Source organism: Notechis scutatus, unplaced genomic scaffold (assembly GCF_049901735.1).
Source record: "Notechis scutatus isolate UNSWTSFEM ecotype Mainland unplaced genomic scaffold, rNotScu1.2 NSCUCTG21, whole genome shotgun sequence".
In the NCBI taxonomy this organism is placed as follows: domain Eukaryota; kingdom Metazoa; phylum Chordata; class Lepidosauria; order Squamata; family Elapidae; genus Notechis; species Notechis scutatus.
Window position 1 is genome coordinate 88,894 of NW_028263079.1, and position 17,912 is coordinate 106,805.

Below are 17,912 nucleotides of genomic sequence, written 5' to 3' on the forward strand. Positions count from 1 at the left end.
TTGTTTATCTAATATTGCATTTTTGCTAAATATAAATGAGAAAGTTTATAATTGTTTGTAGATCTGTTACCTAAGAGGGATGGGGGAGAGAACATATTTCAGAATTCAGCCATGATGGATTTTTTTTTATGTTTAATGTTAGATCTATTTGGTATTTGGTTTTTCTTTTCTTTTTCTTTTTATACCCAGGATCCTTTTTTCATTGTTAGTGTTGGATATTTGTTAATTTGTTTTTTTTTATCTCCCCCTCTGTTTTTATCTTTGAGGATAAAAGAAAAATAAATACTGGTACGTTAAAACATTTGCAGAATCGTATTTTCCTTCTGTAAAGGAAAATGTTTATACAATTTCACCCTTCTTTGCCTTCTCACTTCAATTTATTTATTAGTTTTTACTCTAGCAAGACTCAAAGTCTTACCTCAATGGTGCATGTATAGCTAGGTCTGGATGAGTCTGGAGTACTGTGAAAGATACTGGACATGGTATTTTCAGTAGGCCATTGATCAGCTGGAAGGAGTCTGGAGGAGGGCCCTGAATCCTTGGTGATGCATAAGGAGATGCCTAATGAGGACCTCAGTTAGTTTGTAAATCCCCCCCAATACCTGTGGGATTTTGTAGATGCTCAACATGGTTGAAACCTGGATGGAGATATCAGAATCAGTCCCTTCAAGGACAGCCAGAAAATGATTCTGATTCCTTTCACATTTGTAATTTGGGATGTTTGCTTGTCCAGCTGAGAGAAGGTTGAACAAAGCATCCGTAGTTATTCTTGTATCAAAATAATTCTCATGAAGGTTGTAGCCTAGCGTGACATTGGACAAGATCTGGGGATCCTGGTTGACATCTCGCAGGGCAAATAAGAAAGATAGGAGATTCACACGTAGCATGGCTTCTCTCCTGCAAAATAAACCCACTAGGTAGGTTGTGCTAAGAGAGAAGGACTGGCTCAAAGTAATTCAGTCCATAGTTAAGGGTAGAACTTTGGTTTTCCATCCCTTTTGCCAGTCCAACACCTTCACTACTACACTACCTTGTCCCTAGAAACCCAGAGTGGCACATGTAGCAGTATTTCCTAACAACAACTTGCTAAGTAGTTTGACTAAGAATTGGTGATTGACCCAAAGTCACCCACTGAGCTTCCAGGGTGAGGGATAGACTTGGTCCTGTGTTTCCCTGCCCCCAGTCCATCTAGGAGATTTATGAAGAGTCTGGGAAAATAACAGGTGAGATCTTAGTAATCAACATCAAATGACAGGAAAGAGGTTGTCTGAAACTAAATGACACCTCAATTTAGGCTGCCAAAGGCCTGGGAAGACAGAGTCGCAATGTTCATAAGACTTAATAAGGAACTCAGTAATAAAAGAAAGCTGAAATACTTAGGAGACTACATTGAAGAGATTAAACTAAACTAACAAGACTAAATTAAGGAGACTTAACTGGGGAGAAACTTCCTAACAGTGAGAACAATCAACCAGTTGAACAACTTGCCTTCAGAAGTTGTGGATGCTCCAACACTGGAGATTTTAAAGAAAAGTTTGGACAACCATTTGTCTGAAATGGTTGAGCAGGGGGTTGTATTAGAAGAATTCCAAGGTCCCTTCTGTTATTCTGTTACTTTATGCTTAATTCTTCCAACAAAACCATCAATCTTTCTGCAACTACTAGGAGGGAGAGCCCACCTTCACCAGCCCTCATCCTTCATTTTCTGAGGGATTGTTTTACTGCCTTAATTCTCTTACTTAAGGCAAAACCATCTGATCTTCCCTAATCATATCAAACATCAGCTTGTATTCGCCCAAGAGAGACTCACCTGTGGAAAGAAATGATGGGTAATATACTCTAAACACCTGCTAGGTTTATCTGAGCAACTATCACATGAAGGAATTATGAATGTTTTTCAGAAATCTGCTTCTTTATATTTGTTCCTGTTGGATCCAGTTCTACCTTTTGCAGTTTTGTCTTTTGCTCTATTAGAACAAAAATCTGCCCCATCCCTTGAATGGCCAATGGAGATCCATCAGTTCCTTCTCATTGCTATATTAAACGTTACTCTTCCAAAAATTCTACAAAGCATGTTTTTTCCCTAGTCTGGCAACTCTGATGGATTCATGGAGGGAGGATCCTAACCAGTTTAAGAGCAGAATGATCTCACTATCCCTCAGGGTTTAATTCATCTTCTTCCTCTGTGCTGCATTCATGCCTGCATGGCTTTCTTAGAAATATAGAATAGAATAGAATAACTGAGTTGGAAGGGACCTTGGAGGTCTTCTAGTCCAAACCCATGCCTAGGCAGGAAAACCTACACCACTTCAGACAAATGATTATCCAACATCTTTTTAAAAACATCCAGTGTTGGAGTATTCACAGCTTCTGGAGGCAAGTTGTTCAACTGATTAATTGCTCTGTCAGGAAATTTCTCCTTAGTTCTAAGTTGCTTCTCTCCTTGATTAGTTTCCACCCATTGCTTCTTGTCCTGCCCTCAGGTGCTTTGGAGAATAGCTTGACTCCCTCTTCTTTGTGGCAGCCCCTGAGATATTGGAACACTGCTATCATATCACCCCTAGTCCTTCTTTTCATTAGAGTAGACATACCCAGTTCCTGCAACCGTTCTTCATATGTTTTAGCCTCCAGTCCCCTAATCATCTTTGTTGCTCTTTTCTGCATTCTTTCTAGAGTCCCAACATCTTTTTAACATTGTGGCGACCAAAACTGAATGCAGTATTCCAAGTGTGGCCTTACCAAGGCATTATAAAGTGGTATTAACACTTCACGTGATCTTGATTCTATCCCTCTGTTTATGTAGTGGGATCGAATCAAGTTCACATGAAGTGTTAATACCACTATAATACTTTAGTAAACTACATTGAAATATATATGTTCCCAATGTATTTCCCTAAAGTCAACAGTGCATTTCTCTGTCTAAGGCAGGCAGAGAATTGTGGCAATAATTCTTGATAGTTGAACTAGCTGAAACCAGTAGTAACTATAGGAAACTTACACAAGATATATACTTGAAGGAGAGATGTTTTTCTTAGGGAGAGTATGCCACCAATGAGATAATCTCCTGGCTTGTAGTGATTCAATGGCTCCATTCCATACTGTTCCAAAGTCAAAGGACACTTCACTCTCTGCGCCCCACAGGCAGTGTGGGGCAGAATTAGCATCAGAAGCAGATGCTGCAGGCTCATCCTTTCTATGACCTTGCAACCACTCTTCTCAATCAGTCTGAAGGAAAGTTGGAGGCAATTGAAGCCCCCTTGAAGACCAAGGCCATTCAGTGTCTTTCTCAAAGCAGATGGAGCCAGCCATGGTTTCCACATCTTTCAGGGCTTGGGAAGAAGTCAGTTCCACCTTTGAACAACTTGTTCCTGGCTCTCAAGTAACAGGGGAGACATTTATTCCTTTGCTTTCCAGGCTGATGCAAGACATGGGTTGGTCTTGAGTCTGATGTTCGCAGATGTCAAGTTCTTCTTTTGGGAAAACTTTGGAGGGTTGATGAGGATCAAGAGAAAGAGCAATTATTATGGCTTTGATAATTAGAAGGAGAAGCTTCTCCTTGGTGACCGCTTCAACTTTCTCTGACGCTCCATGATCACAGGTACATCTGGAGAAAAATACATTTGCAAGAGCTCACTGATGCGATGCTGTTAGGCTTGAGGTGGATTGATAAGGAGAAAAGATTAGGATCTTTTTTTTTTATTATTTCAATCTGCATATGCACAACAATACATTAATAGTGTGGCATCAATATATCATACATTTTAGTATAGGCAAAATTAATAATATCAATCATATCTCTCCATGCATATATTTCACATTAATTCATAATCTTTCAATGCTTATTTTCAACCTTTCAAAACTCTCTCCAAATGCTAACTACCATATCAGTTAAACATACCTAGTAATTCCATTATTCAATTTTCTCCCTGCTTTTATTTTATTTTTGATCTTTGACCATGAAACAGATTGCCCAAAACTAGGATCCGGGTAGTCAGAGTTCATGTAGAGTGGCTTGTAATCATCCAGACAGGAGGTGATCAAAGTGTGAGTGACAGTGACTGAGAGATTCCAGTCTAATAGTGGGTGTAACTGGATGACGGAAAGAGAGAGAAAGTAATGCTGTATAAAGAATAACATTACAGTAAAAGCGTTTTTGTTATAATAATTACATCAAGAAATTTGATATAATATTACACCACAATGGATTTACATTTTTGACATTAGATTTATGTGGTAGTTATGTTTGACATTAAATTTATATGGCAGTTATTTTCTGGGGTGGGTGGGGGAAATCTAATCTTTGAAGTCCAGAAGCCTCTGAGTGATTGATGAATTGTTCAATAAGAGAAGAAATTGCTCTGAGAATCTGAAAGCCCACGAGATGCTTTGCCTTTTAATAAAATAAAATAAAATGAAACAAAATAATGCAAGAAGACAAAATAATAGAAGGCAATAAAATAAGTAAAAGTTTGTGCTGTGACTTTTAAATGTAAAAATGTAATTGGTTTTGCTTAAAATACCAATTTAAGCACAGATTGTCATGGAGAAAAAATGTATAAGAGCTGGCATGATGACACATGTTTCATCAACCTCACTAAATATTGATTCTGTATCCAATCAAATTCTTGTTTGTAGCAGTTCAGATAACCTGCTTCTATATCTTATCACCACTCTGCTCCAATTTACATAAGAACATATGGAGGGATTCCATCTCACATTAGCCCCCACTTTTTGCTATCAAATTAAAAAAATGTGCTTAAAGATAATTGTGTCCTCATCTTTGGTTGGGAAATATTTTTTTACACACTCACTGAAAGTATCCATACACACTCATGAACTTTTCTAAACACTCAGTAGCAAAGAGAAAAGGAGAAATCACATTTATTAAAAGCTGGTAGAACATTTCCATCATCTGAAGAAATAATAAAGTTGAAACAATGGAGAAATTGATAAAATCAGAACAATATCCTTTAGCTTTTGTTTATTTTTTAAAAAGCTCAATAAAGTGTCCAACTTTGGTAAAATATGAACTGTCATTAATTTTGGGAATCACCTACACAAATTGTACTTGATTATTTTATTTCGACATTAAATATTCTTTTGTATTCAGATCTGGTCTTAGGAAAATAATGTAGCATTTGGGGAAAAAGATACAGCCCAGAAGGCCAGCACTGGAGGCCAAGATGGAGATGACCTGCACAGCTACCATGTACTTCCCTTTTGTACTGAGATAGGTGGGCATGAAGGAGACCCAGACGCTACAAAAGACCAGCATGCTGAAGGTGATCAGCTTGGCTTCGTTGAAGGCTCCAGGCAGATTCCTGGCCAAGAAAGCCACCCTGAAACAGATGGCAGCCAGGAATCCCATATAGCCAAGAGCACAGTAAAACATGGTGACGGATCCTTCATTGCATTGCAGGATGATCTCTCCAGTTTGAGAGTTTGGGTCAGAGTCAGGAAATGGGGGAGAGGTGCCAAGCCAGCTGCTGCAAATGACAATTTGAAGACCAGAGCAAGAAAGGACAATAGAGTTGGCCAAACTCTTCCCCAGCCATTTCTGAATTTTATTCCCTGGTTTTGTGGCCAAGAAAACCAGCACCACCATAATTGTTTTGGCCAAGACAGAAGAAATGGCAACTGAGAAGATGATGTTGAAGGTTATCTGTCGGAGAAGGCAAGTGACTCTGGTTGGCTGGCCAATGAACAAGAAGGAGGTGAAGAAGGAAAACAGGAGGGAGACCAGGAGGATGTAAGAGAGGTCCCGATTGTTGGCTTTGATGATTGGAGTGTCTTGGAAGTTAATGAAGATTCTCAAGACAAAGCCTGTGAGGAAAGAGAGTAAAGAGGCAAATAAAGCCAGGATGATCCCCAGAGTCTCTTGGTAGGATAGGAAGGTTTTAATCTTGGGAATACACTGATCTCGAAGGATGTTTGGATGTTGATCTTCTGGACAAGGGGTACATTTTTTTGCATCTGCAAGAAGGAAAAGTAAGATTTCTCATAAATCACATACTTTAATGTATTGGGAAATAGGAATAGCATGAATGATTGCATGTGAAGGAAATCAATCTGCAATAAGAAAGAAATGGGGACTGTCTTCCTCTGTTCAGATAGAGGATGAACTTATATCTGCTGAGTTTATTTAACCTGGTTTTCAGAAATAGCAATAACACTTATACACCAATCTACAAAGTGCTTTACAGCATTTTGAGCAGTTTACAATGTCAAAAATCTGGGTCCTTGTTTTACTGATCTTGAAAGGATGTGTTGGAAGAAATCTCCTTGGTTCATTCCCCAGCTGGGAAGCAGTCACCAGAACTGAGAAGAAATTGACATCAAAGCAAGCTGCCAGAAAGCAGAACTCGTTAATTCAGGAAGGCAAGAGACAGTAATGGCACAGCTCAAGTGTTCCTGGCTAGCCAGCAGATTGGGCGAGGAAAGCCCATGCCTTTTTATACTTGATTTTCCTTTGAAGCTTCTACAGTTTGAGGGGTTTTGATGTGCCTCTAGTTGAAATGATTGATTGCCTTAGGTTTTTGTTTTCCTGCTTTACTGGGTTAATCCTGATCCAAAGTCTTTTGTTTTTTTTTTCATATCCTAGGGGTTAATCCTGTCAGGGAGGCAGGAAAGTGTGGTGTGCTTTAGTGAGTTATTTTTAGTCTGATTCCATTTAACTTGATGGCCCTATTCAAGTGTTTGGAGGCTGCTTTTGTGGTCAGGTTTCATTATACTTTCATTATACTTTGTAACAGCTATTAATGGCTTTTGGCCAGGGTTGGGCTTCAAAAATTTCAGCAACCGGTTCTCTGTCCAGTTGCTGGGCAGGTGTGGCCATGTTGGGCATGGCCTAGTCAGCCTCCTGTGCCATGGGGGGAGTTTTTACCTTCCCTGGGCTCTGGAGGCTTTCCTCGAGCCTCCAGGAGGGTGAGCACAGCCTCCCCAGGCTGCAGAGCCTCTTCTGAAACCTCCAGGAGGCCCTCTTTTGCCCTCCCCGAGCCTCTGTGTGGGCCCTGCACTTACCTCGCATCCAAAATGGACCCTGTGGAGACTCTTGGGGGGGTGCAGGATGGGATGGGAGGGGTGGGGTGGGTGGAGCCAGCCAGGGGTGGGATTTGCCAATTTTCCAAATCGGCTATAACATTAGCTACGGGTTCGCCCGACCTGGGGTGAACCTGTAGCAGCCCACCCCTGCTTTTGGCAGCATGCCCAGAATTTCAATTAGCTTGAGTGGCTGCTCTTTCAGCTGGGACTTTCTTAAAGGGGAAGGGCTGTTTTTCGTTTTTGACACTGCTTTAGTGATTCCTGGCACTGTTCTTTTGGGGTGTACTACACTCATATGGAAGGCTGAATCAACCTTGACCTGCTCAGGATTGAACTCCTGGATGTGGGCAGAGTCAGCCTGCCATACTGCATTCTAACCACTGCGCCACCACCATGAGCAAGAAAGGAGAATTTTAGACCCAAGTAACAAATCAAAAGATGTCTTTCCAGGGAAAACAACTTGCTGACTCAACTTTATATCGTAAAGGTAGGGAACAAATCCGCTTTCCCAAGGAAACCAAAACTATAAGTTCAGTCATAAGACCATTATATAGATTGGATGATAAAGATAAAGGATAGGAAGGAAGCAAAATCATCATCTCAGTTACTAAACCTTTAGAAGACCAAATAGTGCTGAGAAGATGTGAGAAGATCCCAGGAGGGGAACCCAAAATCTGAAATTAGAAGACAGTTTGATAAACTCCATGGGATTAACACCTCAGAAAGAACTTGTGTTCATCAACCTTGCTTCTTACTTCAGTACTAGGACCTTGCACAGAAAATGTCTAGAGTCTCTCTTCTTCCTGAAGTCTTACTCACCTTCCTGGGTGGAAATGGTTCCTTCTGCACAAGCAAGACAATCATAGCAGCAGATGGGTTCTCCTTCCCGGGCTACTTTCACAAATCCAGGATGACAGCTTTCTACACATCTGGAAGGAGGTAGGGGCTGAGGAGAGAGACAAAAACTTTAAGAAAATAAATTTATTTCATGAAAGGAGACAAATGAGGAAGAAGGACTTAGCGATCGGAAATTCAAGACCAAGTTTTACTTAGTTTGAAGGTGATAAAAACACTGGAGCTTATCCAACAGATTCTGGCTGATGTTGCTTCCATTTTATCCTAATTTATTGATTGATTGATTGATTCATTCATTCATTCATTTATTGATGTATTGATTGATTTGTCAAGCAGTTATAAGATAATATGTATGAGTATAAACATAGTTGCGAATACATGAAATGGATACATATAAGAAAAATAAAAAAGAAACAATAGGACAGGGACGGTAGGCACATTGATGCACTTATGCATGCTCCCTACAGACCTCTTAGGAAAGAGGTGAGGTCAATAGTAGAAAGTCTAAGGTTTTTGGGGGTTTGGGGAAGAAACCACAGAGTCAGGTAGATTATTCCAGACATTGACCACTCTGTTGCTGAAGTCATATTTCCTGCAATCAAATTTGGTGCAATTAACCTTGAGTTTGTATCTATTGTTTGCTCTTGTGTTGTTATGGTTGAAGCTGAAGTATTCATTGACAGGTAGGACATTGCAATGTATGATTTTATGTACTATACTTAGATCGGACTGAAGGCGGCATAGTTCTAGGTTTTCTAGGTCTAGAATTTCAAGTCTGGTGGCATAAGGTGTTCTGCAACGAGTAGAAGAGTGGAGAACTCTTCTTGTGAAATATTTCTGGACTTTCTCAACTGTGTTAATATCAGATACATAATGTGATGAGCTGTATTCAAGTATTGATCTAGCAAATGTTTTGTATGCTCTCGTTAGTAGTATGATATTACCAGAGAAAAAGCTACGTAGGATTAGGTTAACAACTCTTAATGCCTTTTTGGCTATGTAGTTACAGTGGGCTCTAGCACTTAGATCACTAGAGATGAGTACTCCAAGGTCCTCGACAGAGTTTGGCTCATCAACAAGGTCTTGACTATTCAGCTTGTATTTTATTTTCTGATACATAGTCGAGGTCTTTTTGAAGGGTAGCAGTATTGTCTGTCTAATTGTCTAAGTTTTCACACACTGCAGGTTTTAGATTCAGGCTCTACATTTATATATACTTTATATATACAAATAGTATATATTCAAATAGTAAAAATAGGGAGCGCTATATCAAACCCTGTTCCAGTTAACAGCAGTGTCCCCCAAGGCAGCGTTCTAGCACCCACCCTCTTTTTACTCTATATAAATGATCTTTTCAATCACCTTATAAGCAACTGCATCCTCTTTGTGGATGATGTAAAACTATTAATCACCACTGACAATGCTATTGTCCTTCAAAGCAACCTTGATTATGTGTCTAAATGGTCAAACAATTGGCAATTCCAGATCTTGACCAACAAATGCTGTGTCCTACACATTGCTAAAAAAAATCAGTACACCAAAGACAAACTAGGTGGATATGACCTTGTTGATGATCCCCACTCTGTCAAGGACTTTGGAGTTCTCATATCAAATGACCTAAGCACCAGAGCTCACTGTAACAGCATTGCCAAAAAGGCATTAAGAGTTGTAAATCTAATCTTACGAAACTTCTCCTCTGAAAATATCGAATTGCTAATTAGAGCATACAAAACTTTTGCTAGACCAATACTCGAATACAGTTCATCAGTCTGGAATCTGCACTGTATATCAGACATTAATACAATTGAGCGAGTTCAGAAGTATTTCACTAGAAGAGTACTACACTCTTCTACTCGCAATAGAATACCCTATATCACCAGACTTGAGATTTTGGGCTTGGACAACATTGAATTACACCACCTATGGTTAGACTTAAGTGTAGCACACAAAATTATCTACTACAATGTCCTACCAGTCAATGACTACTTCAGCTTTAACCATAACAATGCAAGAGCACACAACAGATACAAATTCAGTGTAAACCGCTTCAAACTTGATTGCAGAAAATACGACTTCAGCAACAGAGTGGTCAAGGCCTGGAATGCACTACCTGACTCTGTTGTTACATCCTCTAACCCCCCAGTCCTTTAACCTCAGACTATCCACTATTGACCTCACCCCATTCCTAAGAGGTCTGTAAGGGACGTGCATAAGTGCACCATCGTGCCTACCGTCCCTATCCTATTGTCCCCATTTATTCGTACCTATTTCCTGTATTCTTACTCATGTTTATACTTATACCTTTTATCTTGTAAACGATTGGCAAATTATATATATATATATATAAAGAGAGAGAGAGAGAGAGAGAGACAGAGAGAGAGACAGAGACAGAGAGACAGAGACAGAGACAGAGAGAGAGACAGAGAGACAGACTCAAGGAAAACAAAAAAGAATGGATAGTTTGCTTTGGCAAAATTAATCCTGTTGCCCATGAATCAAACTTAGCTGCATTTGACAGTTCTAATAAATAACAAATAAAACTAACAATAAATACTAATAAATAATTTACTGGGACTAATTTAGTGGGACTAATAAATAAACACAAAGAATGGTTACAGAAAGTGGGTATATCTAGTTTAATAAAAAGAAGGACTCGGGGAGACAGGATAGCACTGTTCCAATATCTCCTATAAAGATGAAGAGTCAATCTATTTTCCAAAGCACCAAAAGGCAAAATGAGAAACAATGGTTGGAAACTAACCAAGGAGAGAAGCAACCTGGATTTAAGGAGAAACTTCCTAACAGTGAGGACAGTAAACCAGTGGAACGGTTTTCCTCCAGAAGTTGTGATGCTCCATCATGGAAAGCTTTCAAAAAGAGACTGGATAACTATTTGTCTGAAATGATATGGAGTTTCCTGCTCTAAAAGCAGGTTGAACTAGAAAACCTCTGAGATGCCTTTCAATATTATTCTATGTTCTAATTATAATAAATATGTAAAGGTATATTTCTTATGGAAAGCTAGACAGTTAAACACAGAATTATCTTGGACAAATTGATGACATTTAAAACCAGTTCCTGCCCAAAGAATGCAACCTAGTTGGTAAGCGCTTCAGTGAGCATGAAATACACATATTCCCACCTTCAATCCTTCCATCTCAGAGGACAAATTTGGATTGATCATAAATGTGAAATCCTTTGAACCTTGTCTTTCTAGACTTCCAAACTTCATTTTGTTAATTGAGGTTTTGGAGAAAATCACCCAGTTCATAAGGTCCAGGTCTGATGCCAGGTCTCCATTTTCATTCAAATAAACTCCTTCTATGGAATTATTGTAAAACTGAGCACTTTGAAGGAAGGAATGAAACTGGCATAGAAGAGAGAACGATTATTTTTATAATGGATTCCCAACATTCTATGGGGAGAACCTCCTCACTTGGGCTAGACAGCGAGATCTTTGGGCTAAATGAAGATAATCAGATAATTTTTCAAGTGAAATGAAGCCCAAAAGGGAACTTTATGTCCATACATTGCAGAAATATCTGAATACCTCAGGAGGATTTTCAACCAACACGATATATATGCACACTTTAAACCCCAAAAATACACTAAGTCAGAAGCTCTTAGAAAGAGTGCTAAGGACTAGATGTCTGCAAGGAGCATAAATCAGTCTAGTTCAGATATATATATATATATATGTACATGGCAGGAAAAATGAATCTTGCAAGTTTACCAGACAGATGGCATAAGGAACAAGGATGTTACAAAACCTAGGAGTGCTGCTCAAAATACTTTGGAACATCCTCCTGAGGGGAGCAACAGAAACAGACCATAAAGCGGGTATGTGGGGTCTCTAACAATGCACTCTAAATGCATAGCGCTTATAAGCAGCATCCTGAATAATGGAAAGCGAGCTTCCTTAAATGTTCTCTGCTGTCCCCACCACTCTCTATATGGACTCTCTATCTGAGGCACTGCTGCCACCAAACCAAACAGTGATGACGTTTGTTAAAATGTTCTCAGTCGTGCCTCTGTAAAAAGTGGCCAGGAGAGAAGGAGAAAGGTTTGCTCTCCTCATCCGACACAAGAAATGGAAATGCTGGTTTGCACACTTCACTAAGGATGACATGTGGAGAGACCAATTCAGATTGTTGGTTATCTGCACCCTGCAGATATTTAATACTGCTGACCACCTCTACCTTTCTCAATAAATGGAGTTAAGAATCGTTCTTACTTAAAGGCAGGTCTAACACCTCATTTCAACCCTGAGCTACAAATATTCTCCTTTATTGGAAAATCTATTGATAAAGAAAAAGAGAAGGGGATTCAAATGAGAGATGAACTGGAAAGTTGGAATCCAATTTAATGTTCGTCTTTGAATTTTTTTATTTATTTTGAGGCTAGGAACCAAGTGCTTCCATTTGTAAAATTGATTCTTATCTGCAGAAGAGTGATGTGCACCAGAAAAGATATACCTGCCAAGCCTTCAGCCTTGGAGACTCTGAGTTCTTCCCACCTTTGATCCTCACCCTCTTAGATCTGGATAAATAGGTTGCATGTAAGGCCCAGGCTACAGCCCAGACAGTGTTGTAAATGAAATAATTATCCAGAGACAGGATCTGATCCTTCTCCTGCAGGGACACAACCTCCAGTTCTTCTCTCTCTCTGCACCGTTTCCAAACTTTCACAGAAAAGGCATCCGTGGTGTAGGAGCATATAAAAGATGTCTCTGCAAGGAAACGCATGGTGGGATAAAAATGCATAAACCCACCATATTTTGCCATATGGTTCCTCTTCATCAGAAAGGAAAAAATGCTATGAAGAAATTGAATGGGAAAGTCATCGTGTGCCAGGAAAATGGTAAAATCCCAGCGTATTGTTGTGATCAGGACTTTTCCTCTAACCGACTCCTTCAAAGTTTCAAATACTAGTTGTATAATCTTTAGCCCTATATTGAATGAGTAATCCTCAGCCCCATAAAGAAAGACATTCACCTGTCTCCATTTTTTGTATGGACCAATATTTATGAACACGTTATAGATTGTTTTGGAAAATGTTTGTGTTAAAACTGGACAAATGTCATTCCTTAGCAACATAGAAGTTAATATCCTCCTGAACCTCTCTCCCTGGTCAGTATCTGGAGCCATCAGGCCAACCAAGGTCCACCTGAAATGAAGGAGCAGCTTGACCATCCCTGGGTACTGGAGTCCTTCAGCGGGGAGCATCGGGTAGAAGAAAGGAGAGTGAGTGTTATCACTTGAAGTCTGGGAAACAAAACTGTAACTGATCTGAAAAGCAACAAAAGGTGTCATTTATTTAATGCCCATCATACCCAAAATTAAAGAAAAGAATTCTGGCATGAGTGAAACAATAATTTGATTCCTAGCAAACATTTATGAATTGATTTCATTGCCTTTAGCTTCTTCTGTGGAGAATCTTTCAAACTAACAGAATCACAGAATTGGAAGAAACCTTGGAGATCTTCTAGTCCAACCCCCTGCTCATGTCAGACTTGGAAACCATTTTACTTGGAAGCTTCAAGGCTGTCACATTCAGTGCCTGGAAATTTGGGATGGGGGACTTCATAGTGAGGTAGAAAATTAGAAACAACAACATTCTTTCTCAAAGAGTCTGGGACATGTTGCCCTGCACCTGGAAGGGAGTGACTGGAGGGATGTCTCCAGTTGGGACAAAGATTTGATTGGGCCATGTGATGGACTGGTGCGTGCAGGGGAGGGATCTTTGATTTTCTTTTGGGAAGGGAAAACCTGGAACTGTCAGATTTGGGTTTTTCCAGATGTGCCAATATGACAACTCTAATAAAATGGAACTTTGAGGAAATGCATGTCTTGGAGTATATTGGTTTGGAGTTGGTTAGTTGGAACACTGACAGTTCAAGCAGGAGACCTTGTACTATTCTGGACACATGGTTATATCCAATGTCTTCTTCAGAACCTTCAGTGATAGAGCATCTACAATCTCTGAAGGCAAGCCATTCCAGTGATTAAATTGTTTTTACTGTTAAGAAATCTCTTTTTATTTCTAGATTGGTCATCTCCTTGATTAGTTTCCATCCATTGCTTCTTGTCCTGTCTGCAGGTGCTTTTAGACGTCCCCACCTTTTTCCCCCCCCCCCCCCCCCACCCCCGTGCCGCTCCGCACACGGGCGCCCGCCACACAAAGAGGCGCCCCGGTGAGGAAATGGCTTCTCCCCCCACTTCCCCAACACCCCAAAACTCACGAGCCTTACCCCCCCCCCCCCCCCAGCTAAGCCCGCCCACCCCCCTGCTTTGAAACTCTTGAACTGTATCCACAGTGGGGGGGAAATATATCTCTTCTAATCCTTCCCTCTATTTGCATATTGAGCCATCATCCTTAATATAGTACATAATATCACTCTTTTGTTCACTTTTAATAGAGGACCTCTGACTGAATGTTACATGACTAAAATTTCTCTTACCAGCACAGACACACCTGCGGGAGTTTGTAGATCCCTGTTAGGGTTGACATTTGGATAGAAATATCTATTTCAGCCCCTTCAAGAAGAGTCACTACATTTCTCTGCCTTCCACAGCTGTAGTTGGGAACATTGGCTTCCCCGTCTGAAAGTAGGTCTACCAAAGCATCCGAAGTCATTTGTGCACTGAAATATTGTTCATAAATATTGTAACCCAGGGTGATGTTGGGCAAGAGATTGGAATCCTTGTTGATCTCCTGGACAGCAAAAAGGAAGGAGAGCCTTTTCCAATATTCTGGAAGTGCTCTCCTGCAAATGTCAATGCATTAGAACACAATCAATAAAAAGCATTTTATTTCACCCTTTTTTATTATAAAATGCATAATCGACTTGGGTCCATTCTTTCTGAATGAATTGCAATTTTAAAAAAATCTTTAAAAAATAAAGAATAAACTACTTTAATAAAAGTTATCAGGCCAGTTTCAAATACATGATATCAGTTTGTGATGGAAGTTACCTTCTTAAGAGTCGGAACTTTGATTTATTCCTCTATATAAAATATGGAACCATTAAACCCTAAAGTTGGGAAGGCTACTTAGAGCACCATCCTGACCTTTAGACACAAACACAGATTAAGGTGCGTTCACTGTGACTGTTGTGAATCTGTGACTGTTGACAAAGCCAATATGTTCACTGGAAAAATTTAGATTTTGAAGTCCTTGAGTTGTAGACTTAACTGACATTGAAATCATTGCATGATTATGAAACCAGGAATCTTAGGAGAGGACCAGGCTGAGACTGAGGGAGGGATCAAGCATGTCATCAGTGGCATTTAGCGCCAGTGAGATTAGCAAAAATGTACCCAAATAGGAAATCAGAGTGCTGGAAATGCAAACAGAAAGATGAAATGTTCTTTCATATATGGTGACAATGCCCCAAAGCCAGAAAATAATGTGCAAAAGTATAAAGACGGCTACAGGAGATAATAGAACATCAAATAAAACTTAAACTAGAACTATTTTTACTGGGAATAATTAAAGGGAAATTTAGCAAACAAATCCAATACATCATATTGCATATAATAACAGCAGCAAGGATAGTTTTTGCGCGGGGTTGGAAATCAGAAAACATACCGTCCAAAGAGATGTTAATACAAAAAATATTAGAATGTGCCAAGATGGACAAACTTACAATAGAATTAAATGGCAAGGAGGAATCAGAATAGTATGTGGTATGGGATAAATGGTATAAGTGGATAGAACATAGGAATAAGGATTTATGTATAGAAATAAATGTAAGTATATGTAATATCTGTATGACACAATACTGTTAATAATGTAAAGAGAGATATAATTGGGAGGGGGGAGAAGCATATCATTAGTCTTGAATGCCTTCATACCCACAAGCAATCTAAGTGCAGCCCTCCATGAATTCCATTCACTCTTATCTACTGCCGATTTGCCTTGACCATTCTTAGTTCAGGTTCTTATGGAGAGCTAGCATGGAATAACAGAAGGGAACTTGCAGGTTTTTTTAGTCCAACTGCCTGCTGTAGCAGGAAATCCTATCAGACAATTGATTGTCCAATGTCTTCTTAAAAACTTCCAGTATTGGAGCATTCACAACTTCTGGAGGCAAGTTGTTCCACTGATTAATTGTTCTAATTGTCAGGAAATTCCTCCTTAGTTCTAGATTGTGTCTCTCCTTGATCAGTTTCCATCCATTGCTTCTTGTCCTAATTTAGAGAATAAGTTGACCTCCTCTTCTTTGTGGCAGCCCCTTAGATATTGGAAGATTGCTATCATGTCACTCCTAGCACTTCTTTTCATTAAACTAGACATACCCAACTCCAGCAACTGTTCTTTATATGTTTTATCCTTCAGTCCCCTAATCATCTTTGTTGCTTTTTTCTGCACTCTTTCTAGAGTCTCAACATCTTTTTCATATTCCTGATTTCTTGCGTCTGACAGAATCATTTCAAAAAGCAATCATACATGTTTAGAAATCCCATGACTTCACAGATTCCTGTCTGTGACTCCTTCATATTATAAGTAAATTTGGGTCCAGAAAAAAAGAATATGGAGATTATCTCATTGTCAATGCAGGGGGAAAAAATAAAGCATTCCTGCATTTTTGTGTCCATGTTGTCCCCATGTTGTGTCCATGTTGTCCCCATTTTATGGGACAAGGAAGGGGTAGATAGGAGCACTCACACTTTCTTCAGTGTGCAGTGTGCAGCAGCTGCCAAAAAAAGCCAACACAGTTCTAGGCTGCATAAACAGAGGGATAGAATCAAGATCAGGTGAAGTGTTAATACCACTTTATAATGCTTTGGTAAGGCCACTGTTGGAATATGGCATCCAGTTTTGGTCGCCACAATGTAAAAAAGATGTTGAGACTCTAGAAAGAGTGCAGAGAAGAGCAACCAAAATGATTAGGGGACTGGAGGCTAAATCACATGAAGAACGGTTGCAGGAACTGGATATGTCTAGTCTAATGAAAAGAAGGACTAGGGGAGACATTATAGCAGTGTTCCAATATCTCAGGGGCTGCCACAAAGAAGAGGGAGTCAAGCTAATCTCCAAAGCACCTGAAGGCAGGACAAGAAGTAATGGGTGGAAACTAATCAAGGAGAGAAGCAACTTAGAACTAAGGAGAAATTTCCTGACAGTTAGAACAATTAACCAGTGGAACAACTTGCCTTCAGAAGTTGTGAATGCTTCAACACTGGAAGTTTTTAAAAAGATGTTGGATAACCATTTGTCTGAAGTGGTGTAGGGTTTCCTGCCTAGGCAGGGGGTTGGAGTAGAAGACCTCCAAGGTCCCTTCCAACTCTGTTATTCTATGTACAGAATTTCTATTCTATTCTATTCTATTCTATTCTATTCTATTCTATTCTATTCTATTCTATTCTATTCTATTCTATTCTATTCTATTCTATTCTATTCTTCTCCATCCACAGTCTAGCTCTACTTAGACGATAGCACAGAAAGTGAGATTAGGGATAACAAAAGTAAGAGATTAAGCAATTTGTAGTTCCTAAAACTGGAAAATAACTGTAATGCAATGAATGTAGTCTCACTTACCACAACAATTCATTCAGTGGAGTTCTGTGAAAACTTAATGGGTAAAACTTGGCTCTTGTTGCAGAGTATATGCCATCAATGTAATACTCTCCCGGCCTGTGGTGATTCTTGGGGTTCACCCCTTCCTTCATCAGAGTCAGGAGACATTTAGGCTTCAGATTCATACAGACTCCTTGGGGCCACAGCAGCAGCAGAAGCAGCAACATGATTTGTGTTCCTGCCTGAGCCACCAGCCCTCTTCTTGCTTGGAATAAAGTTTGAGAAGATTGTACAAGTTGCAAAAGCCTTCTTTCAAGACAGAAGCTTCAAGGGCTGTTCTAATCAAGATAAGGTCCAGCCAAGGCTTCCCAACTGAAGAGGAGATGCATGACCACAGCCCCTGCCTATGCTAACATGCTCCCCTTACTTCTTTTTTCTCTGGAATCATTTATGCACTCACAACTTTCCAGGGTCATGAAATCAGCCAATAAGAT

At 39.7% G+C, this 17,912-nt stretch overlaps 1 protein-coding gene across 1 annotated transcript; it reads right to left on the reverse strand.

The window, feature by feature from the left end:
• Nucleotides 1-4,475: 4,475 nt before the first annotated feature.
• Nucleotides 4,476-17,809, reverse strand: LOC113431692 (vomeronasal type-2 receptor 26-like). The gene is made up of 4 exons (XM_087948600.1): nucleotides 17,440-17,809; nucleotides 14,371-14,662; nucleotides 7,861-7,987; nucleotides 4,476-5,973 (listed from the first exon to the last, which is right to left on the reverse strand). The coding sequence occupies exons 1-4, from the start codon at nucleotides 17,643-17,645 to the stop codon at nucleotides 5,078-5,080; spliced, it is 1,521 nt and encodes a 506-aa protein (XP_087804726.1). The 5' UTR covers nucleotides 17,646-17,809; the 3' UTR covers nucleotides 4,476-5,077.
• Nucleotides 17,810-17,912: the final 103 nt, after the last annotated feature.